The sequence below is a fragment of the Corella eumyota genome, chromosome 3 (genome assembly GCF_963082875.1).
Source record: "Corella eumyota chromosome 3, kaCorEumy4.1, whole genome shotgun sequence".
Taxonomy (NCBI): Eukaryota; Metazoa; Chordata; class Ascidiacea; order Phlebobranchia; family Corellidae; genus Corella; species Corella eumyota.
In genome coordinates, this window is record NC_137492.1 from 5,276,154 (window position 1) to 5,299,182 (window position 23,029).

Genomic DNA, 23,029 nt, shown 5'->3' on the forward strand with positions numbered 1-23,029 from the left:
ACACAACTCTAATCTTACTTCCAGCCCAATGGCCTACTACCTCACAATTACCCATTTCAGCTCTAACCTATAGCCTATATAAAAATTGTTAAAGTTAATATACTATCAAAGAGCTCAGAAAGAAGAAATAAACACTTTATGGAAAGAATAAAATTAATATTTTACTAAAATATGTATAAGGGAATTTTTCACAGTTCCTAAATTTATATTAAAACCAAATACTTTACTTAAAAAGTAAAAAAAAATTGGAAGCAAACAATACAAAGGTTTACTACAAATGTTTTTTATTAAACATATACTAGAACAAATATCAAAAAAATAAGGCTTTAATAAAATCTTAGAAAATTACGAAGAAGAATTGCAATTCTATATTAAAGATAATTTAAAATATAGTATTTAAAAAATAAAATAACTTTTTACCACAACACTGAAAAAGTTAAAGAAACTACTCAAAGTAGCTATCATCAGGATTTGAATCCATATCTGCAATGTTTTTGTCTGATTTCAAAAGTTCATAGGGAATCTGCAAAAATTGTTTCCGCTTTTTAGCAGCACTTTGTTTTAAAGACTTTCTTTTTTTCGAATTCTTTTTTTGAGCCTGTTTTTGTTCTTTTTTCATTCTTACAACAACTTTATCCCCGACGAGCAGCTGTTTTTGGCTTTCTTTAAGATTATATGGTGAGCTAGGTTTAGGAGTGTTTGTGTCATTTAATATGCTTCCATCTGGCATTTTAAACCAAGCTGGTGTTAACGGCATGCTCATGTTAAATTTATTAAAGTATTTCGTGTGTGGTGTAATAGGATTCTCTGTATCGAAGAAATTTGTTGTCAGATTATCTACAATAGCTTGATAGTTTGAAGGTAGGTTTTGTGCATCGGAGAAAAAGTCATTGTTAATCTGATTTTGTTTGTTCACTGTATTTCTTGCTTCGTGAAGTGTTTTTCTGTGTTTTAAGGTACCTTTGTTTGCTGTTATTTTGATTGGTAATTCTTTTGTATCAACTTTCACAATCTGTTTTGCAGGAAGGGGCTTTTTTGGTTTAGAAATATTTTTAACAATTTTTTTCCTTTTTTGTTTTGGAGTCTGGTTTACTCTTTTACCCTTATTCTGTTTATTCTTTTTTGTACTTCTTAATACTCTTGTCACTTGGTTGTTATCATTACTTAAAATTGGAATAAAAGAATTATTTGAACTGCCCATTTTTGAATCCACAACCTCCTTGTTTAGTAAATTGGTTTTGCTTGAAATTTTGTTTTTGCATACATCATCTTTTTTACTTCGAAGTACAAAATTCGTTTTTTGCACAATTATTGCACTTGTTTTAGATCCTTTTTTTGAATTAGAGTCCTCTATAAAATTACTTTTAATAGAACTTTTAATACTAATATTATGTGGGACTAAACTTTGTAATTGTGAAATATAATTTTCCAAAACTTTGGCGGATAACCGATGTAATCTTACAGTTAGTTTTTGTGTTATTGAGCTTATATCTTTTTTGGTATTCTTTGGATTTAAATTAGATTTTTTTGCAATTTCAGAAGACTTTGGTAGTAAATCATCATTTTTAGGTTCGGTAGCCTGTTCATTTTTTGTTTTTTTGCTCCTTTTTGTCAGTTTTTTGTTTGTAACTAATTTCCCATTGTTTTTATCTTTAATGTTCAACTGGTTTTTACTCATTTCCATTTGCTTTCTTGGTAATAATTTAGTCCTTAAACCATAAGTTTTAACATCCCTTGTTTTAATTTGGCACACTTTTTGCAATTTTATTTGCTTTTTGTGATCAGATGTTGAAACATTTTGAGTTAATTTCATTGAAGGACTTGAGGACTTTGAATTTTCTAGTATACTAACTTCGTTATTTTTTCCCTTGGATTTCTTAATAGGACTTTCTGTGAAATTATCTTAAAAAAAACAAAATGTTTTTTAATGGATTTTAAGCTAGATTACAACATTTAAATTTACTATTTATTATATGTATTATATTAATTTTTTTGAATAAAACTTTGAATTAGAAAAAAATAAATTTTTAGTATTAATATTTTGATAAACTACTTTTTAACTTACCTCCAATACTTCTTTTATAAGTTTTTTGTATCTTTTTCGATAACAGGTTTGGGCTACTATTGTCACCAACTGTATTTTTATTTTTTAATGTTTTCCCACTGTTTTTATCTTCAATTTCATGAGATGTTATGTTCTTGTTTTGGTCTTGTGGATTTTTCTCAATTTTTTTCAAATTTGAAATTCTCTCAAAACTGTCTTCCAAAATATCAATTCGATGCCGATTTTTGTCCAGCAAACAATCACTTTGTTGTTTTGGAGGTATTTTAGCTTTAATTGGTTGCTCTATTAAAGTTTCAATCTTATCTTCGAACTTTAATTTAGGATTAAAAGCTGGTTCTGGTTTAAAAACTTTATCAATTTTTTTAGAAATTTTTAACTGTTTTCTTGGTAAGATTCGAGGTGTTATATCCAAAGTTTCGTCAAAATTCAAGTTTTGAAATTTCATTTGTTTTTGGCAACTAGATGTTAATAAATTATGATTTAAATTTTTTAAAGGACTTAAACATTCAGAATCTTCTAATATGTCAACTCTGGCAAATTTGGATTTCTCCTTTGTTTGTTTTTTCTTGTTGGTTACATTATTTAGGCCAATTACTTCACCAACTGTATTTTTGTTTTCGTTTGACATGTGATCACATTTTTGTTTTTGAGTTTTTTTAACTTCAGGTAATGGCTTGATTTTTGGGGATTTACTGTAGATCTTATTATCTTTTAAATTACCATTTTGATCCAAAAAATTTATTTTGGTTTCATTGGATCCACTGCTTTTGCAGTTTTTGCTATAACGTTGATCAGTAAGTTTTTGAGTCATTACACATAAACTTCGGGCTTTACTTTTTTTGAGATTGTTAAGTTCTTGTAATTCCCACTGTTTTACTTGATTAGCAATTGAAAAACTAGTATTGGATTTTCCTAAGGAACTTGAGGCCGGTGTTTCTAGGATGTCACCTCTATGAAATGTCGGTTTGTAGTAAAAAAAATTTTTCTTTGCATTGTCTTTGTTTTTCTTGTAGCCACGTGTTTTTTCTAAATAACAAAAAGAACAATTAAGAGAAAAAATAAATATTTAGTATGAAAGTCCCACAATAAAAAATTTGAATAAAGAAATATTATCATCGCTATAACATTATAGTATTTAATTTTATAGAGTAACAACAGTTACACCAACCTAGTCCCGAGTTGCCTGTGGCAGTTTGAGATATTATAGATCATAATAGCTCGATAATCAAGCTGCTAATTGAATGCTGGCTTGGCAAGAGTTCATAACGTTTATAGGGCCTTACAAAAGGGCGCTTCAGCATGAGATCACTGTGGATTAAACCAAAGACCCCTTATAGTATAAAAAGTGTTCTAACCACTACATCGTGCTGATGGTTTTAATTTGTAAGTATAGCAGTTCAAATATTAATATGAAATTCAAAACCCAAACCTGAATAACTGTCATAATCCACCGATTCACTTAGAAGTTCTTTATCTAAGAATAAAAAATATTAATTTAATTACTAAAAACATACTGTACTGGTTAGAAATTTTGGCCTCTAACTTTTGCACATGAAGTTTAACATGTGAGAAAAAATTGAGCATTTTTTAAAATTATTTTTTAGGTTTTACCTGTAAAACTATTATTACTTGACAAAACCTCCACATCATTAAGTTCTAAAAATAAAAAATAAATTAAGATAAAATCTTTACGATGGTTGCCTTTTTTAAATAAATGGGATTGAATGTTATTTGTTGTGTTTATCCACTTTTATAAGGAATGGGTAACTTCCTGGCCTTAAAATAAAGTAACATTTGTTATCCTAAGCCTTTAGTTGATTTTGGCAGTTTAAATGTTTTTTTTTGAATATATCTTAACCTCGATGTGGACCTTAACATAGAGTAACAACTGTAACCCCACCCAGTCTTGAGTTGCTTGTGGCAGTTTGGGATATTATTGATTGTTATTGCCTGATAATTTTGCTGCTAATTAAGTGCTGGTTTAGCAGGTGTTTATACCAATTATAATGGCTTACCCCAGGGCGCTACAGCATAAAAGCAGTGGGGATTGAACCCACAACCCCAATGTGGTAAAACAAGTGTTCTTACCACTACAACAAGCTACCGGTTATTGATTATAATTGTCCAATTATTATTCCACTAAAGGGTTTTAGTGTCAACAGGAGTTGATACTGTTAATAGCACATTACTCAAGAACACTACATCATGAAAGCGATTGGCATTACACTATTAACCTTTAAAAGTAAAGCCAAGTATTCTGACAATGCACAAACGGATAATGCTGCCAGTATTTTATTTTTATCAATAAAAGATAACAGACTGACGGGCTTTACCATTTTACCCCTTTTCGATCAGTCAATAAAATAAATATTTTACACTTGGCCCAGTTTTGCTCATATTAGTAATTTAGAACTTAAAAATTTGTAATAATTTTAAGTTGCATTAAAAATATTGTTACCAAAAGAGACAACTATTGTATTTGTATTGATAGGATGAGTTGGGTTGTTAGGTAAGAAAAAAGTACGAATGTATAGTAGAATAAACAAATTATGCTTTTATTAATTATTTCTGATTTTACCATTAAAACTGTTGTCCAAATCCGAATCCGAGGACTCCAAAATATCACGTCTGCCGTGTTCTTCCTTGGAATTATACATTCGTACAGTACGTAAAATACCTAGGTTTCACAAAAAAAAACTTATCTTAAACCTATCTTATGTTTAAGCAGTCAGTTTGCAGTACATAGTCACATAGCGCACACAAGTTTGTTAATCGCTTTTTAAAAACAAATTTGGCGCAATCGGCAATTGTAAACAATAATATTGTGACGTCATGAAGTAAAGAAAAATTTCGTATTTTTTTCTTTATCCTCGAAATGAGATGATTGACTTCACAGTTTGAGACTTCATTGCAACTTCTGTTACCCAAATCTAAACTTGCGTGATTTTGAAGTTGAAAATTATAATAAGCCATATTTCCTAATCATTCCCTGTGGATTGGTTTAATGATTTAAACAAGAGTTGTTTAAAAACTGTTTATGCATGCCAAGAAGAATAAGATTTAAAAGCAAACCAAATTAAAAATGGGGCCTTTATTTGGTAATGCTTAGTATCTTAAAATCTGTGTTATGCAGATGGTTCAGTTAGTTTTTTTTACCATTAAAGGAAATAAAAGCTTACTCAATAAAAATAATTGTGTAGCAAAAATTATTTAACATAAAAAAATAATACAATGTAAAAAAGTGATTAAACTAATTATTTTTGTAACTTCACGTAAATTAATAGAGTTAATTTTGTAATAATTTTACATATACGTTTATTAAATTGCACGATTTAAAAAATATAACAAACGAACAACGCATGAAACCAATTTAAGTTGCTATTTTCAAAATATGGCTTAAAAATGTAATCGAAAAATAGGTTAAATATACGGTTTTAAATTCTTATAAAATAGGCAATTATACTTAAGTTGCATAAACCCTATTATAACAAAGCTTCTTAATCAGTTTTTAAGGTACGTTACATTAAATATTTTTACCATAGATGCAAAAACACGAATATTAGGCATTTGGCAATATAAACAACATTCAAAATACAAATACAACATTATTACTTTTACAACCATATAAATGTAGGCTTATGTACACATATAAAAGCACACTCTCTGACGTACCAGTTAATACAAAAAAGAAAAGGCATTATTATAGCACATTTAGTGAAAATAAAAAAAAAAGTTAAAATATTTTACAATTTAAAAAAATCTGTTTTTTATTCTTCTTCTTCATCATCGTCAGCTATTTTAATAGGGACTCGATGCCAAGTGTTGCTGCGAAAATTATTAATTTATTATTTTAAGATTTTTTAATAGAAAATTTTTGTAAATACCATATATCAGGCGGGCAGTTTTTTATACTTTTTTTAAAAATTTAATAATAATAATAACTGGACCGACACCGTGGTGTGGTGATAAAAATGCTTGGATTAAATACATGAGGTCCTGGGTTTGATTTTCAGTACTACGCCCTTTAGCATGGCGCTACAAATAATACTAACTCCTGTCGAGCCAAAAACTAATAAGCAAGAATTTGGCAACTATAATCTATATTATCCAACCACCCAATAAATTTACTGGAGTCAAGGTAACTGATGTTAAGTCAGTCCATGAAGTCGACCAATCCATACCAAGAACAAATAAATACGAAATTATAACACGCAACGTGGTAAACTTAAACTTACGTTAAAAATCCACGCAAATTCCAAATAGCGTCAATATTTTCTGGTTGGCTGTTGTAAGAGGAATCAATAGCCTAAAAGAAAAGAAAAAGATTAAAACAAATAAAACGGCTTAGAGCAACTTAATAAAGTTTAATTTAACAAAAAAATTGCAATTTTCCGATTTACTTTTACGTGTTACTGTTTTGCATAACAAACATTGCTAAGAACTTGAATATTTACTTTGCAAACAATGACTGCTTTGCTTGCTGGTTTAACTTTAACTTCGGCATCCCATAATGTCCAGGCCCAGGCCTTCGAGCTATCGTCAGCTCCAGGCTTGTCCTTTGTTAACTTTGCTTCCTGTAATAGAAAAATATTTATAATAAAATGTATATAATAACTAATGATACAACATATAATGTAAAATAAAATATTTTTAATCGCGCTAAAACACCGTTAGTGAACTAAAAAAATGTTGTTACTAATAGTCAAAGCATGGCCTTTTTTTAATGTGCTCAATAACAAAGTTTATAATCGACGGAAACAAGTCATATATTTATCTTTATAGGCTATAAGTAAGGCAAATATGTTAAGTGTGTTTAAGCATAAGGTCCTTTAGCATAACGCGTTATATTTAAACCTAATGCCGTTGGTTTAGCCAACATATTTCTTTTTTTTAAGAGTTTGACATTGTCCTTTAAAAATAAAATACACACAGTCTGTTTCAGCAATATCTAATATGACCTTATGAACTATCGCATATAGATGCGCAAAGTTAAATCCACACTTAACTTTATAGTTTTTAATTAACTCCTTAACATTTAAAGGCCATTGAACGACAGTGCATACAAAATTACCTGCCACGTTTTGCCACCGTCGGCGGACACGTCCACTCTTATAATATCCCTGCCTCCGCCGCTCCACGCATATCCCTTTACATCAATACAATCTTCGTACGCATCGACGGTCGAGTCACGTGACGGGCTTGAGACCACGGAAATAACAGGAAGCTCCTACGTGGAAAAAACAACTTGTTTTTATTTGGTAACTAGAACTTGGGTGAAGAAAAAATATTTGTGTACGCGCTATGCGGTATTGTATGTAAATATGTAGGGAAAAACACTACGAGTCGTTGGAAATATTTTTCACGATGGCGCAAGAAATTTAGAAGTGTTTTTTTGTTATAAGTTAAAAACACTTAAATTGCAAAATATCAATATTAACTATTAATCATAGCCAGGGTAATAAGGCCAACACATCGCTCAATCGAGAATAACAAAATGATAAAATCAAATAAATAACAGGCGTATAAAATTCTTTACACATTACGTTTACTTGTTAAAAATGAAAAAAAAATAACCTGAATGGATTGTGTTTTCGAATAGTCGGCAGTTTCAAACGTGGCACTCGGCGAAAAGCCCTTGTAATCATTTCTCTGCCAATGTGACCGACTTTCTTCGTCACTGGCTGTTATTTTGTGCAACCATTTCACATTTCTGGCGCCCACGTAACCAGGAACAATAGCTCTTACCGGATAGCCATGATCTCTAGAAAAAAAACACATTGCAATACCGGCAGCTTGGTGTAGTGATAAGAACACTTGCTACACCACACATGAGGTCGTGGGTTTAATCCCAACTAATCTCATGCTGTAGCGCCCTTGAGTAAGGCGCTATAAACGGTATGAACTCCTGCTGAGCCAGCACGTAATCAGCAGCATAATTATTGGGCAATTATAATCTATAATATCCCAAACTGCCACAGGCAACTCGAGACTGGGTCGGATTAACTGATGTTACTCTATGTTTAAGTCGCGCATTCGACTTTCCCAAATCGAGGATAAAGATATATACAAAAAAAAAAATATATATATATACACCAATCAACGATACTCAAAAAAAGTACAATATGTAGAGCAAAAGTCAGCAGTTTTTTGATTTAAAAATACATACTGCTGCTCTTATTACCGAAAAATAGGCAATCATGTTAAAAGATTAAAGGGCAAGTGCTGATATGTGGTAGTATTTTTATTCTTGGTCGTTTTATCGGGTTTTTCCAAAAAACCTACGCCTTATCAGTTTTCTTATCAGTATTTTTATATTTCGAATTAATGTTTTTATATAATAGGCTATTAAGGTAATAAATATCTTTTTGCCAATAATCGTTACTATTAACTGCAGTAAACTTTCATTTTTTAAACGTAAAAATGTATTTAAAAACACCAGAAAGTTGTAATAATGTAGCTATAAGGCGATATTTTTTACATATCACCAAACAAAACACGTTGATTTAGATAAAAACTGGTTAAAAATTAAAAAAACAGGAGTAAAAAATGCCCCAAAAAACCACGGACTATATGAAATATAAACTAAATTAAAAAAAACCTTAATTTAGAAAAATTTCAAAACAAAAATTTCAAAATCTTACTTAGGAATATCGACTCCGTTCATTTGGTAAGCCACTATCACGTCTTCATCAAAATTCATTGCCTTGCTTTTGGGCACAGAAGCCCCGTACGGCGCTTTAGTGATGTCATCGTCTATCCCATCGAACTGAATGTGTTTTATATTTGGATCGGATTGGTCGATTCCAGCTCTAAGTAATATATCGCGAAGTCTGGGCAACAAAATGGCATTTGTTTATATGTTTTACTTGGTTTGTTTATTGTTTTTTGTTTTTTTTTTTAAATGAAGTAGTTTATATTAGTATGACGTATTTAAGCCATCCGTAAACAACGAGATTGAGTTCAAATTCGTTTGGTGTTGGTGCGGCTTGAACCTAAAACCTTCCGGCTGGTAACCTGATGCCATAATCAGCATATCACACTGCGCACTATGGGACTTAAACCGGGAACTGCATGATTAATATTTTTACCTGGACCAATTTTAATAACATTTTAAGGGTACAGTTTTATTAAAATAGAAAATGCATAACGAGCGTTAAAAAAAAATTTAAAACACAAACTACTACAAATAAATACCCCAAAAGTTAATTACGAAGTTTAAAACAAAACATATTTTAAATATATTTCGGTATTTTAATTAAAAACATATTCTACCTTACGCCCGTCCAGCGTGCCGTTCCAATCGCACTCGGTCCCCAAGTCAGTCCCTTGACAGTTTTAAAATTGGACATTTCTTCTCTGCGATTTCCCGCGCATTGTAAAGTTGTTGTTATTGTGACTGGCTTGTATTTGGTTTTGAGTTCGTCGAGTGAAAGGTTTAACGTCTTTTGCCCGACTTTAACTTCAAGTCTAAAAATAAGAACGATATTAAAATCTTTTTAACAAAAAAGTTTACAATATAAAACGACTAAAAATTTTAAATCTGTAAAAAAAATAAAAAAAAGATGATCGTATACTATAGCCACCTAAAATAATAAAAAAAATCCAATATATAGTTTTTTTGAATTAAAACCTCCTAAAACATTGCCTTTTTTATGTTTAAATATTGCATTATATAAATATTTCATGTATATACACTTATAATAAATTATAATTACAAATGAAATTTTTTTTAAAAATTAAAATTTTCAAACCTATATGTTTTGGGGTCGATATTGGGGACAGGCAAATGATTACGAACATAAAATAACTCGTTGGGTGTTATAAAAGTGTCGGTCAGTAAGTCAACAGGGGGCTCGGCATTAAAAGGTTTTTTAGAGTTCACTCTAAACACTGGGAGGCGATAGGGATCATTCGCAAATGGATCATCCAAATTTATAGGTTTCTGTTAAATTTCTTTTATTAAAAATTTTTTTTTAATAAAGCTATTATACAGTAATTTTTTATAAATATTATTATACAGTTGAAAAAAATTGACTATAACTTTATTTATTACCTATAATAATATATTACGTTAGTTTAGCATGTTGTTATGTATTTTATAGATAATAAATATTTGATAAAATACTTTTAAGTCCTTTAAAACTACTAAAAATTAAATACAATGCTAACATTTTGTGGCTTAGGTGTACGATAACTGCAGTTTAGTATTTTAAACCAAACAAAAGGTAACATTTAACTGTTGTAAAACAATTTACAACCTCTTGCTACGTGACAAAAAATGTGATTAATACCCCAATAATGACTATGCAAATAATAAATCACACCTGGCTTTTAAGATCGAGTTGGCCAATTTTATACTGATCCAATATTTCTAGAACTTCGGGAGTTTGGTGGACTGCATACATGTTCCAGAAGGGATCAATAGGTCCTCCTGCTCCAAGGAGGATTTTTTCTCCTGTGACACAAAATAAAACAAAAAATTTACAAATTCAAAAAAACAAAACAGTATTTTTATTTGCTTTTAAATAATATTTTACAATTTAAATTTTTACAGTTTCAATATTTATAATTTTTGTGAGACTATTTTAAATGTCTTTTTTTAGTTTTGCTATTAAAAAAAACACACAATTTTTTTTAATTTTAATTTAATTATATTTACCTCCTGGGTGAGAGTCAACAAACTCAGAAATGTCATAAACAGAATTTTTGTAAGACACCCATATTCCTGTATCTTTATTTGAATGATCCGCCACATCATCAGATGTAAAAACTGGCAGTTTCTGAATTAATTTTTAAAAATATTTTATTTTTTTATTTTTATTTTACATGACAAAAAATAAAAACAAAATTAAAATGCAACGTAAAAACATACAAATAAGTTTTTTTAGATATATACCTTTGCATTTGCAACTGCAGTTTCAAGCATAAAGTTAGAACTTGACTTGGTATCTTTAAGTTGTTTGTAAACAGCAAAGCTGAGTAGAGCACCTCCTCCTAATAATGCTAAAGGCTTTCCCCAGCTTGTTTAAAAAAATAATAATAATTTAAAAATCGAATATATACCAAATTTAACAAACATTAAAAATTACATTTAATTAGTTGTTTACATTAAATTTGAGCATTTTTTATTATAAATAAAATTTGAATTTAAATATTTATTTTGGATTTCAAAAAGTAGTCATACCTCTTTTGATTATTTGCATAGCCCTTATCATCTTTAGCATCATTACCAGTACTATAATGTCTTTCTTTTATAAAACATGATCTATTAAATAAAACAAAAGTTGTGTTGATTTTTTGTTTAAAGCTTCGATGAATAATAAAAAAAAACAAGATTACCTTGCCAGTGGAGCTAAAGTTCTATTCAATGAAATAATTTTTCCAACTTTTATGCAATTCAAAACCTTTAAAAATAAATATTAATAAAAGTTAACCAAATAAAAAAAATATATGTTTAAGGTTAATATACTTACCATTATTTTTTGTATTAGAAGAACTATGAATGCATAGCAGTTTTAAATCAACATAAAAATTGCCTTAAATTTAAAAAAAAATTTAAATATAAAAGAATAATAGAGTTTAAACCATTTTAAAATTTATATTTTACACAATTTTTAAATTGCTATTATGACTTTTAACAAAAAAATACGATATATATAACCTTTATATAAAACATGAAACTTCTAAAAATCAAAATAACATGTGTAAATAGATTGCCAGATAAATCAATTAGTCTTTCAACCCATATGCTATTTATAGCTTTGTCTGCTAGTGTAATATTGATTCAGTTTATAGACTTTGTTTGATAATAAAACAGTTAGTCAGTTTGTGTACATAACTTTTACACGTATGTGTTTACTTTAACAGGTTTTTAAGTAAACAGTAAACAAGTAGTTTACTTCTTTAGCTTCTGTCTGTAATGTTTTTATTGACCTACTGTACTCTATAACCCTTACATCCTGTACACCGTACATATTATATTGGTTAACACAACTTTTAACACACTTTCCAAAACTTATGCGCAATTTAAAGAAAAGGTTATATAACTTTAATTTTGTTACATAACAAATTATCACATAACGCAATCTTAAATAGCATTTCACGAAATGCGTACACGTCCTTCTGACGTTGAACGTTCTGGTTAATTTAGACCGCAAAAAAGCGTCGTTTTTAGTGGCGTGTAGAATGGCCAAATCTGCAAAACCCACCCTCAATTTAGGACGAGCTTTTTCTAGCTCATTTCAGAACGAATCTCAAGTCTGGCTTATATCTTTTATGGCTGTAATATATTTTTTTTATAAAAACAACTAGTTATTACGAGTGTCAGTTGTCACAGTGCACTTTATAATTACTACCCAGATTTTAATAAATTATCGCTTTAAGGAACTTGTGAAATAACGAAATAACACATGGCTTTTGTTAAGCACGAACCACGAACTACAAAGCTACACAATAAAGTACATTGTTCATCCGATTTTTACGAAAAAAGTCCTTAACTTTAATGTTATATCAGATGATGATTTAAATCACCTTTATGGAGAGAGTACCCACCAGTTTATTTTATTACGCACCAGTGTAGAATCAATTGTAATAAGCCTATTACAATCAATTCTAAGTTCAAGCTAGTTTAATGTCATTGACCGGACACGTACAACAATTATTCTCGTTACGACGGGCGTCAACTTCAAACAATGCACTCTAAAATCGCCCTTAACGAGAATTAGCCACGTAACCTGTCGTAGAAGGCCAGCGGCTTTACAACGAACGAACTTTTATTGCCTTTCGGTTGTGCTATAAATACTGGAACAATTTAAACATTCTTCACCAATCTACCGATAGTTGGTCATCGTTACATCGTCGGGCCAATCTAGCGATAGTTGGCCACCGTCGCATCTCGCAATAACTGGACCTACAAACCGTACTTTAACTTTAACGTCAGTCTAGCAATCTAGCTGATCTTGTAATACAACTTTTAATCAAACCGTGTAAGTGTTTTGCCGAATTACAATAAAAGTATTACTGTTAACGTCTTGTCGTTTATAACTAAAACCTAAACAAAATACCAAACCAAATACTAGATTTATTTGATAAATAAAATATGGTTCGAAATCGTTTGATTTTTTTTTATAAATATAATTTATTTAGTAGGTTTATTAATTAAATTATAAATTTAAATATGATTTTTTTTATATTTAAACCTAATTTTAACAAACGAACACGCATTCATTGATATTGTAATAGAAAAGTAAACTAAATTTAAAAGCAAAATACCAATCTTAATTTTTTAGTAATCAAACGAGTATTAAAGTATAATAATAACAAAACAATTAAAAAAAAAATTTTACAAATTTTTGACTTATACTTTAACATTTTACTTAAATTTTCAACCAATATTTTTTACTTTAATAGACAGCGAAAAGGACGATTTTTGACCGGCGACCAGAACGCTATTAAATTATTCAAGCGTTAAACTCACACTGATTTATTATTTTATAAAAAAACTAAAATAATGATTAAACGATATTTAGCTGGAGTTAAATCTTCATTTTAAATAGCAACATACAAAATAATAATACCAACAACATATTAAAATTTCAGCAAATTTAATCTTTAAATTTTAATAATAAAATATATTAATTAGTAATTAGTGATAATTAAATGTCGTTAATAGGAGGTTTGCGATTCGTTGGGATAATAACAAACATACTAAAAATTTAGAACTTTTAGTTTTAAAGAACAAATGTTATCGTCTTTCAAAATTCGTCAAATAAGAATAAAAACAATAATAATAATAACTAGATTTATTTGATAAATAAAATATGGTTCGAAATCGTTTGATTCTTTTTTATAAATATAATTTATTTAGTAGGTTTATTAAATAAATTATAAATTTAAATATTAACTTTTTTAAATTTAAACCTAATTTTAACAAACGAACACGCATTCATTGATATTGTAATATAAAAGTAAACTAAATTTAAAAGCAAAATACCGTTCTTAATTTTTGGTAATCAAACGAGTATTAAAATATAATAATAACAAAACAATTAAAAAAAAAATTTTACACATTTTCTACTTATACTTTAACATTTTACTTAAATTTTCAACCAATATTTTTTACTTTAATGGACAGCGAAAAGGACGATTTTTGACGGCGACCAGAACGCTATTAAATTATTCAAGCGTTAAACTCACACTGATTCGTTATTTTATAAAAAACTAAAATAATGATTAAATGATATTTAGCTAGAGTTAAATCTTCATTTTAAATAGCAACATACAAAATAATAATACCAACAACATATTAAAATTTCAGAAAATTTAATCTTTAAATTTTAATAATAAAATATATTAATTAGTAATTAGTGACATTTAAATGTCGTAAATAGGAGGTTTGCGATTCGTTGGGATAATAACAAACATACTAAAAATTTAGAACTTTTACTTTTAAAGAACAAAAGTTATCGTCTTTCAAAATTTGTCAAATAAGAATAAAAACAATTATAAAAAAACTAAAATAATGATTAAACGATATTTAGCTAGAGTTAAATCTTCATTTTAAATAGCAACATACAAAATAATAATACCAACAACATATTAAAATTTCAGCAAATTTAATCTTTAAATTTTAATAATAAAATATATTAATTAGTAATTAGTGACATTTAAATGTCGTTAATAGGAGGTTTGCGATTCGTTGGGATAATAACAAACATACTAAAAATTTAGAACTTTTAGTTTTAAAGAACAAAAGTTATCGTCTTTCAAAATTTGTCAAATAAGAATAAAAACAATAATAATAATAATAATAATAATAATAATAATAAATATAATGACAATAACAATATGTTTCGAAATCTAAGATTTCGAACCATAATAAATATAATGACAATAACAATATGTTTCGAAATCTAAGATTTCGAACCATAATAATCATAATAAAATGAATCTGTAAACGGGGTCAAATCAAATTAAACAGTTAAACCAAATAACCAACCAAAATAACTACAACAATATAATCTAGTAACTCTACACCAGTTTAAAGAACTGTTTATTAAATTTAAGTTCAACTGTTTATTAAAATTAAGTTCAACTGTTTATTAAGTAGCCCGACCTCAAACAATATTTTTTTATCGTGAGTAATTTATTAGCCTTAATTATACATTTTGCTTGTTCCATCTAAACTATATTGCTAGCATTGTCATCGCCTATTTTATCCACATAACCACTTAATGTAAGGTAAATTAAACTTTTTTTTAAAAGAAGCTGTAAATCAGGGGTAAACAAGTGTCTTGATAAATTTTGCTTAGTCATACCCACCGCCTTGTTTTGTTATTATAAATGCTGTTTACCACTCGCTACCGTATGAAATTTGTTACGGCCTAAACAGGTAACCAAAATAACAGGGTATCAATTACGCAATTGCCCTGCCATAAAATTTGTTTATTGTCACGTCTCATGCCATAAAAACGAAGGTTATATTTATTTTAAATAAACTACAGAGAAAAAATACCTTTAAATATACAATAGCCTATTGGTTATCTTAAACAGTAAACCAATGTGAACCTTAATATATAAATAGCAGTTTTAAAATTATAGGAGAAAAACACATTGTTATGCAACACCGTTTGCAAATTACATAAATCAATTTTCGGCTAGTGTACGCAATTGCAATAAATACATGTTCTTTACTGCAGTTGGCTTATATTAAATCAGCAAAAGCAATCTAGGATGATAAATGACAATACTGTACCTATTAACTGCAATTTGAGTCGCACTAAATCCAGTTTATAGCCTGTTTGTTGTAATTATTTGACATTGAGCCGGGCATTTCTAGGTGAAAATTTCACCATTTTTGCGGGATTTATTTCCACAAACTATTTTATTTATGGAACATTTTTATTTTTAGTTTACAAATGTGCCAGCCCAGCTTATTTTCTGCTGTACATAATTACACAGATTTGTTTAACTCCATAATTTTGTATTTATTAAAACAAAAAATGGACAATCTATTTCTAACAAAATATTCTCCTTTTTTAATTGTAAAAGGAAAACGCACTTCATTCCTCACTTGGCCATCTTATATTGTTTTATAATTGTATGGACACCGACTTGGGTCTTATTGATTAATTATTGGTTGTTCGGCAATGCCCAGTCTTCATTACTGTCATCAGAAAGTGAGTCCTCATTATTTTGCATTTTCTAAAAAAGTGATACATTTTTAAATAGCAAAAATAGGTGTCTATAGTATTAACATTAGCACTAAACACTACACACCATTCTCATAAAATCTACAAGTTTGGTTGCATCATTTCCATAACTTAGATCAATAAAATCTTGCGGCATTCTGTAGCTTAAGTATTGACTGGGTTGAAGTGTAGAGTTGGAGTCAGCGTACCTAAACTGCCCAACTGTTTCCCCATCTAAAGTTTACATTTGTTAGTCAATTTAACAATTGAATAGTATTTTGTTATTATTATAATATAGGTAAATTATAGCCAGCCATAGTCAAAGAAGATTTGTTAAATTGTGAAGTTTATAGTGATTTTTTTTTAATTTTTTCAAAAATAGAAAAACAAGTCAATTTTAGCATAAATAGCTATAAGTTTTACAGTATTTAATTGCCTTTAGGATATTGAATGTTGTTTTTTTCAAACAAAAAAGTTTAGTTATTGTGTTCACATTTAATCAACTTGAACAAGAATAGAATAATATATGATGAAAATATAATATAAGTTCCAAAGTCTAACCATTATTAGTAAGATCGACACAAGCATCTGATTGTTCTAATTCCCCTTGCTTTAATTCTTCCCATGTGAACAACAAGGAATCAACCATTTTACCGAAGGGGTTGAAATCTATGATCCAGTATTTACCCTTAAAAAAGGTTGAAATATTTAACTTTTTTAGAATCAGCTTACTCTACTCTAATCAATCCTAGTTCCTTTTGAGCATTATATTTATTCAAAAAAGTAATATTAAACAATAATTGTATATCAATCTTGACTTAATTTGTTAACAATTGTGGAACAATAAAAATATAGAAAAATTGCGAATTGCAAAAAAAAGTAACTTACGCTTAACTTTTTGTACACGTCAACAACAACTAGAAAAGAACAAAAAAAATTTTAAAAATTAATTACTAAAATTTTTATTTTAATAATATTCAACCAAAAATAAAAACAAATTTATATTTACAATTTTGACTGGAAAAAATTGGAATAACTTTTTCTGTAACAAAATCATAAATTTCCTCAGCTAAATCATCTTTATCTTTGATTATGAAGTCATAATGTTGTTTGTAATCTCTTTGGCTAACTGCAATCAGTTGCTGATTACGAACAAAACATCTAAACTCCATTCCAGGAACTAGGTTGGCAAATTTGCGCAAAATTAACTGGAAAATAAAAAAAGGTTTGTTTTTTCTTCAAAATTTATTATTACAGAAAAAAAATTATTCTTGAAAAATTTTGAAAAAGTTGTATACTTTTTTAACTTGCCAATTGATTTTCAGCTTTCTAAAATATGAAACGTTTATAGTGCTCTACTGAAGGGATTAAATACAGGACTTATAAATTCTAGTAGTCCTAAAATTACACCCTTTAACATACCAATAATATTCTAAAATTTAATGCATACACAAATTTGCATTATCGTTATTTAAAAAAAAACAGATTTCGGTATCCTTAGTAATTATGAATTGGTAAGACATTATGTTAAAAAGCAATAAATTTTGACACATTCAATACAGTTTAAAAAATGAATAGAGATAGGCCTATCATACATTGGGTTTTAAAAATATTTTACAAACCTTTAGTTGTACTTCAGGAATATTTTCATCGTTACAAAGTTTGAAAGGTGAAGTTAAATCATAATTTACAAATTGAGAACTCTTTAGAAGAAGAATTATTTCACCTAAAAATTATTTTCAGTTATTTATTACATTTTATCTATTCCAATAATATATTTTTTAACAGATCCAATAAATTAATAGCCTATTTTTCGGTGTGTCTTAATTATATATAATTGCTATACTTTAGCTTGCTTAAACTCTCTGTAATAGTAGTAATAGTGGCAATGGTGTTTTGCATCTAAGACATACTTTTAGTCAATAACATGAAATTTTATTTTAGATAAACACAAAAAATATTGTAAATTTTTAACTGGTTATATAACCTTAATAAATTTAAGATAAACACTTTAAAATAAAAATTTAACTGCTACCATGGCCTGGGAAAATAAAGTTAAAGCATGTTGGCCATATCAAAAAAAAAAATATTTTACCAGGTGTCGAGCACTTCAAGGAATTGTGATTGATCCACATGGCATCAGTGGGCGCACTCCAACTTAACTTTGGAAAAACATTCCCACCCATTAACTCAATTCCTTGCTGTATTTGGTTTACTAATGACGTAAAATCTGGGCCATTGTTCTGAAGATGAGCAAATCAATTACATTTATAATCTATAGTATTTATAATAGAGCTTAGGAAATGAAATATAACTGTCCATTGTGGTGCGCGAGTAAATAATCATGAGTAAATAATCGCGAACACAAATATTAGTTCAGAGTTGCGACCATGATGCGGCAATTGAAATCAACTAGTTAATCTAACTTATAACAATCAAAATAAAGGACATTAAAAAAATTTAATAAAAAGCTTATTACGAGGCAGACAAGATAATTTAAAGTTTAAAAAAGAATTTAAAATAAACAAAAAGCAAAAAATTACCAGGTCATCAATTAATTCTTCTTTGCTCCAACTTCCTTGTTCCTCTTCGTCTTCTTCACTGTCTTCTCCCTGGGAACAGAAATTTCCCCCAACATTTGTTCCCCTAGGAAGAATAAGAGGACCATCCTTCTTAAGGTAGGAGATAAATTCCTCACTCAGTGGAATGGCAACACTTCAACATAAAGATTAAACAAAACTTCATTTTCTAAGTGAAAACATCAGTTAATATTTCAATTCAATACTTTTAAAAGTTAAAATCTTTTTAGGATGCAATGCACATAATGCAATTTAATAAAAGAGACTATTTTAAGTTAAAAAATATATAATAATTTATTTATCAAAAATTTCTAAACAAATTTTTTTTAAGTCTTTTCGCAAATTCCATCGGAAAAACTTTCCCCCTTATTATGCCACCAATCTGGAGTTTTCCCAATTATTTCAGCTCTATTTTCAGCCACTAAAATCTTATTTAAATGAGATAACTTTAATAAAGCTAGACCAAATTTGCCATTGTTTGAAGCTCTGAATTTTCCAACACTTTTTCCTTTTTCATCTTTTAGATTGGAATTCGAATCAGGAGTTGTGCCAGTCAGGATTTGAACCGGGGTTAATCGCTTACGAATTACGCCCGTGTGATGTGTCCTTGCTGTTAACTCTTGCCCCAAGTAACAACCTTTATGAAAGTTAATACCGTGCATAAAGTCAATGTTACTTTCTAATGGCAGACATTTTCCTGGAGGAAGATCAACTGGTCCTTCAGGAATTCCGAGTTGGTATCTTAGTTTATGATATTCATCAGTTGAAGTTAATAAACTATCACTAAACGGCTGTGTGTTAGACACAATCCTACACCCCATTAGGTTTAATCTTGGGTCTTGCGACATTGTTACTACATTGTTTTTGTCTGTTAATAAATCACTAGCATTTTCAAAATGATTACTGTTATTATTCACGTTAATATATTGCCAAACTTTTAGTTCATCTTTTAAAACAATTTGTGCCTTTTTACGAAGTTTGTATCGTTTAAAAGATTTTATTAAATCTTCAGCTCTCGTCAATTCGCAATCCACTAAAACATTTCCAGTTTCTGTTTGGTATAAAATCAAATCATGATCTACTCTTCCATTAGTGTTTAACATCATTGAGTACATTACCTTGGAGGAGGTTAATCTTTCAATATCGTTAGTTAGCAACCCTTGTAATAACTCAACTGAATCTTTTCCCGAGATTTCTACTATGGTTCGATGATCAAGAAATGCGAATTTTAGACTTCTGCTGCTCGTTTGAAGTGCTCTTTTACTAGTCCATGCATTGTTGGTTTTCAGACAGTTTAAACATTTTTTTTTTAATAATCCACGTAACATGTTTGCAGAAAGTTGACAAAAATCTCTTTTAAGCAACTAAATTTAAATTAAAAAGAAACAATTAAAAGAAATTAAAATTATAAAAAAACGTACCTTTTTATTGTGTTTTTCTTAAACAAAGAATACCAATTTGAAAACATACAATTAACAACATCTTGGGGGTCCATCTAAAATGATATTAAACACAAAAATTTAACAGTTAGGTTTTAATTTCCTTTTAAATATACGAAATAACGAAACAACTGCGCAAAACTTGAAACAACGTGTTTCATAAAAATTGTTTTGATTTCTTCAGAGAAACTATTCATGCGGAAAGTGTAGCGTTCGATTTTAACGCTTGGTTTTTAATTAACATTTACATAAATTTTGCAACATTTAAACAGTTAAACCACGCAAAACAGGATAAAAGCATTTATGTTGCCCAAAACTTACCTAAAACTATAAAATTATCCTGTTTCTTGTTGAATTATCCGCCAACCACTAAACGCTCAATTGGTTTTATTTGCTTTTAATTCTTGTCAAGTCAGCAACCACCACCTTTCTGCCAGAGAGCTGGCAGAGAGTAGCAGAGAATTTTGCTTGGGCGGATAATTATAAAAAATAATGATTCCAAATATTTTTTGATCGTACAATACAAAAAAGAACGGGGTAAAATAGCCCCTTTAAATAAAACAAAATGAAATTAAACCTAATGTATAATAAGTTAACAAGGTACTTAACAGTTTAAACATAAAATAATATTAAACAAAACATTAAAAAACTGTTAAAAACAGGAGTAAACTTTTGTACTAAACTTAAATACGTGTTTTTACTGACGTTACAAATCGGGGGTTTTGACAACTTACCTATTATGTCGCTCCAAATCATTTTTATATTTGGTGAAGGACAACGTACCCAACCACAACATACATTTAAAAAAGTGAACAAAATAATAGAAAGTGGTCAAATACAGGTGTAAACTTTGTATTCTTGTAATATACGCTATAGAAGTGACGTCACAAATCGGGGGTTTTGACAACTTACTTAGCATGTCGCTCCAATTATTTTTTTATATTTTGTGGAGGACAACGTACCCAACCACGACATATCTTCAAAAAAGTAAACAAAATATTAGAAAGTGGACAAATACAGGTGTAAACTTTGTATTTTCGTAATATACGCTATATAAGTGACGTCACAAATTGTGGGTTTTGACAACTTACCTAGCATGTCGCTCCACTTTAATTTTGATATTTTGTAAGGAACAACGTACCCAACCACAAGATACCTTCAAAAAAGTGAACAAAATATTAGAAAGTGGTCAAATACAGGTGTAAACTTTGTATTTTTGTAATATACGCTATAGAAGTGACGTCACAAATCGTGGGTTTTGACAACTTACCTATCATGTCGCTCCAATTTATTTTTGATATTTTGTAAAGAACAATGCATTTAATTACGACATATCTTCAAAAAAGTGAACAAAATATTAAAAAGTGGTCAAATACAGGTGTAAACTTTGTATTTTTGTAATATACGCTATAGAAGTGACGTCACAAATCGGGGATTTTGACAACTTACCTATCATGTCGCTCCAATTTATTTTTGATATTTTGTAAATAACAACGCACTTAATTACGACATATCTTCAAAAAAGTGAACAAAATATTAGAAAGTGGACAAATACAGGTGTAAACTTTGTATTTTCGTAATATACGCTATATAAGTGACGTCACAAATCGGGGGTTTTGACAACTTACCTATCATGTCGCTCCACTTTAATTTTGATATTTTGTAAGGAACAACGTACCCAACCACAAGATACCTTCAAAAAAGTGAACAAAATATTAGAAAGTGGTCAAATACAGGTGTAAACTTTGTATTTTTGTAATATACGCTATAGAAGTGACGTCACAAATCGTGGGTTTTGACAACTTATCTATCATGTCGCTCCAATTTATTTTTGATATTTTGTGGAGGACAATGCATTTAATTACGACATATCTTCAAAAAAGTGAACAAAATATTAAAAAGTGGTCAAATACAGGTGTAAACTTTGTATTTTTGTAATATACGCTATAGAAGTGACGTCACAAATCGGGGATTTTGACAACTTACCTATCATGTCGCTCCAATTTATTTTTGATATTTTGTAAATAACAACGCACTTAATTACGACATATCTTCAAAAAAGTAAACAAAATATTAGAAAGTGGTCAAATACAGGTGTAAACTTTGTATTTTCGTAATATACGCTATATAAGTGACGTCACAAATCGGGGGTTTTGACAACTTACCTAGCATGTCGCTCCAATTCTTTTTTTATATTTTGTGGAGGAAAACGTACCCAACCACGACATATCTTTAAAAAAGTGAACAAAATATTAGAAAGTGGTCAAATACAGGTGTAAACTTTGTATTTTCGTAATACACGCCATATAAGTGACGTCACAAATTAGGGGTTTTGACAACTTACCTATCATGTCGCTCCAAATTATTTTTGATATTTTGTAAAGAACAACGCACTTAATTATACGACATATTTTCAAAAAAGTGAACAAAATATTAGAAAGTGGTTAAATACAGGTGTAAACTTTGTATTTTCGTAATATACGCTATATAAGTGACGTCACAAATCGGGGGTTTTGACAACTTACCTAGCATGTCGCTCCAATTTATTTTTGATATTTTGTAAAGAACAACGCACTTAATTACGACATATCTTTAAAAAAGTGAACAAAATATTAAAAAGTGGTCAAATACAGGTGTAAACTTTGTATTTTCGTAATATACGCTATATAAGTGACGTCACAAATCGGGGGTTTTGACAACTTACCTAGCATGTCGCTCCAATTCTTTTTTTATATTTTGTGGAGGAAAACGTACCCA

At 29.0% G+C, this 23,029-nt stretch overlaps 3 protein-coding genes across 4 annotated transcripts; all 3 read right to left on the reverse strand.

Annotated features, from left to right (window-relative positions):
* Nucleotides 1-445: 445 nt before the first annotated feature.
* Nucleotides 446-4,770, reverse strand: LOC145745204 (uncharacterized). Its single transcript, XM_082563210.1, has 5 exons — nucleotides 4,644-4,770; nucleotides 3,677-3,721; nucleotides 3,495-3,539; nucleotides 2,066-3,091; nucleotides 446-1,902 (listed from the first exon to the last, which is right to left on the reverse strand). Exons 1-5 carry the CDS (start codon nucleotides 4,720-4,722, stop codon nucleotides 446-448), a joined length of 2,652 nt encoding a protein of 883 aa, XP_082419336.1. The 5' UTR covers nucleotides 4,723-4,770.
* Nucleotides 4,771-5,332: 562 nt separating this feature from the next.
* LOC145744475 (sulfite oxidase-like) lies at nucleotides 5,333-12,371 on the reverse strand. Its single transcript, XM_082562311.1, has 15 exons — nucleotides 11,727-12,371; nucleotides 11,539-11,601; nucleotides 11,405-11,469; nucleotides 11,250-11,330; nucleotides 10,962-11,085; nucleotides 10,725-10,845; nucleotides 10,390-10,520; nucleotides 9,817-10,007; nucleotides 9,338-9,532; nucleotides 8,707-8,895; nucleotides 7,640-7,826; nucleotides 7,137-7,292; nucleotides 6,520-6,639; nucleotides 6,301-6,371; nucleotides 5,333-5,890 (listed from the first exon to the last, which is right to left on the reverse strand). Exons 2-15 carry the CDS (start codon nucleotides 11,539-11,541, stop codon nucleotides 5,833-5,835), a joined length of 1,692 nt encoding a protein of 563 aa, XP_082418437.1. The 5' UTR covers nucleotides 11,542-11,601; nucleotides 11,727-12,371; the 3' UTR covers nucleotides 5,333-5,832.
* A 3,150-nt stretch (nucleotides 12,372-15,521) lies between these two features.
* On the reverse strand, nucleotides 15,522-20,703 carry LOC145744670 (translation initiation factor eIF2 assembly protein-like). Of its 2 annotated transcripts, XM_082562581.1 has the most exons (10): nucleotides 20,594-20,703; nucleotides 20,255-20,328; nucleotides 18,798-18,969; nucleotides 18,350-18,497; nucleotides 17,877-17,980; nucleotides 17,264-17,462; nucleotides 17,143-17,171; nucleotides 16,816-16,942; nucleotides 16,343-16,488; nucleotides 15,522-16,267 (listed from the first exon to the last, which is right to left on the reverse strand). In XM_082562581.1, the coding sequence occupies exons 2-10, from the start codon at nucleotides 20,326-20,328 to the stop codon at nucleotides 16,196-16,198; spliced, it is 1,071 nt and encodes a 356-aa protein (XP_082418707.1). In that variant the 5' UTR covers nucleotides 20,594-20,703; the 3' UTR covers nucleotides 15,522-16,195. The 2 variants fall into 2 exon arrangements, with proteins under 2 accessions (XP_082418707.1, XP_082418708.1); XM_082562582.1 differs by lacking the exons at nucleotides 15,522-16,267; nucleotides 16,343-16,488; nucleotides 16,816-16,942; ... (3 more) ...; nucleotides 18,350-18,497; nucleotides 20,594-20,703 and having other exon boundaries at nucleotides 18,841-20,197; nucleotides 20,255-20,329.
* Between the last annotated feature and the right edge of the window lie 2,326 nt (nucleotides 20,704-23,029).

Excerpts from the sequence above, each read along its gene's own strand:
- LOC145745204 (XM_082563210.1), bottom strand. The coding sequence starts at position 4,722 with ATGTATAATTCCAAGGAAGAACACGGCAGACGTGATATTTTGGAGTCC. Across the intron at positions 3,092-3,494 it reads GGATTATGACAGTTATTCAG|AAAAAACACGTGGCTACAAG; the intron begins GTTTGGGTTTTG and ends TTTGTTATTTAG. Across the intron at positions 1,903-2,065 it reads TTATAAAAGAAGTATTGGAG|ATAATTTCACAGAAAGTCCT; the intron begins GTAAGTTAAAAA and ends GTTTTTTTTAAG.
- LOC145744475 (XM_082562311.1), bottom strand. Across the intron at positions 11,331-11,404 it reads ACTTTAGCTCCACTGGCAAG|ATCATGTTTTATAAAAGAAA; the intron begins GTAATCTTGTTT and ends TTTATTTAATAG. Across the intron at positions 11,086-11,249 it reads TATGCAAATAATCAAAAGAG|CTGGGGAAAGCCTTTAGCAT; the intron begins GTATGACTACTT and ends TTTTTAAACAAG.
- LOC145744670 (XM_082562581.1), bottom strand. The coding sequence starts at position 20,328 with ATGGACCCCCAAGATGTTGTTAATTGTATGTTTTCAAATTGGTATTCT. Across the intron at positions 16,943-17,142 it reads ACGTGTACAAAAAGTTAAGC|GGTAAATACTGGATCATAGA; the intron begins GTAAGTTACTTT and ends ACCTTTTTTAAG. Across the intron at positions 16,268-16,342 it reads TTGTAGATTTTATGAGAATG|AAAATGCAAAATAATGAGGA; the intron begins GTGTGTAGTGTT and ends TCACTTTTTTAG.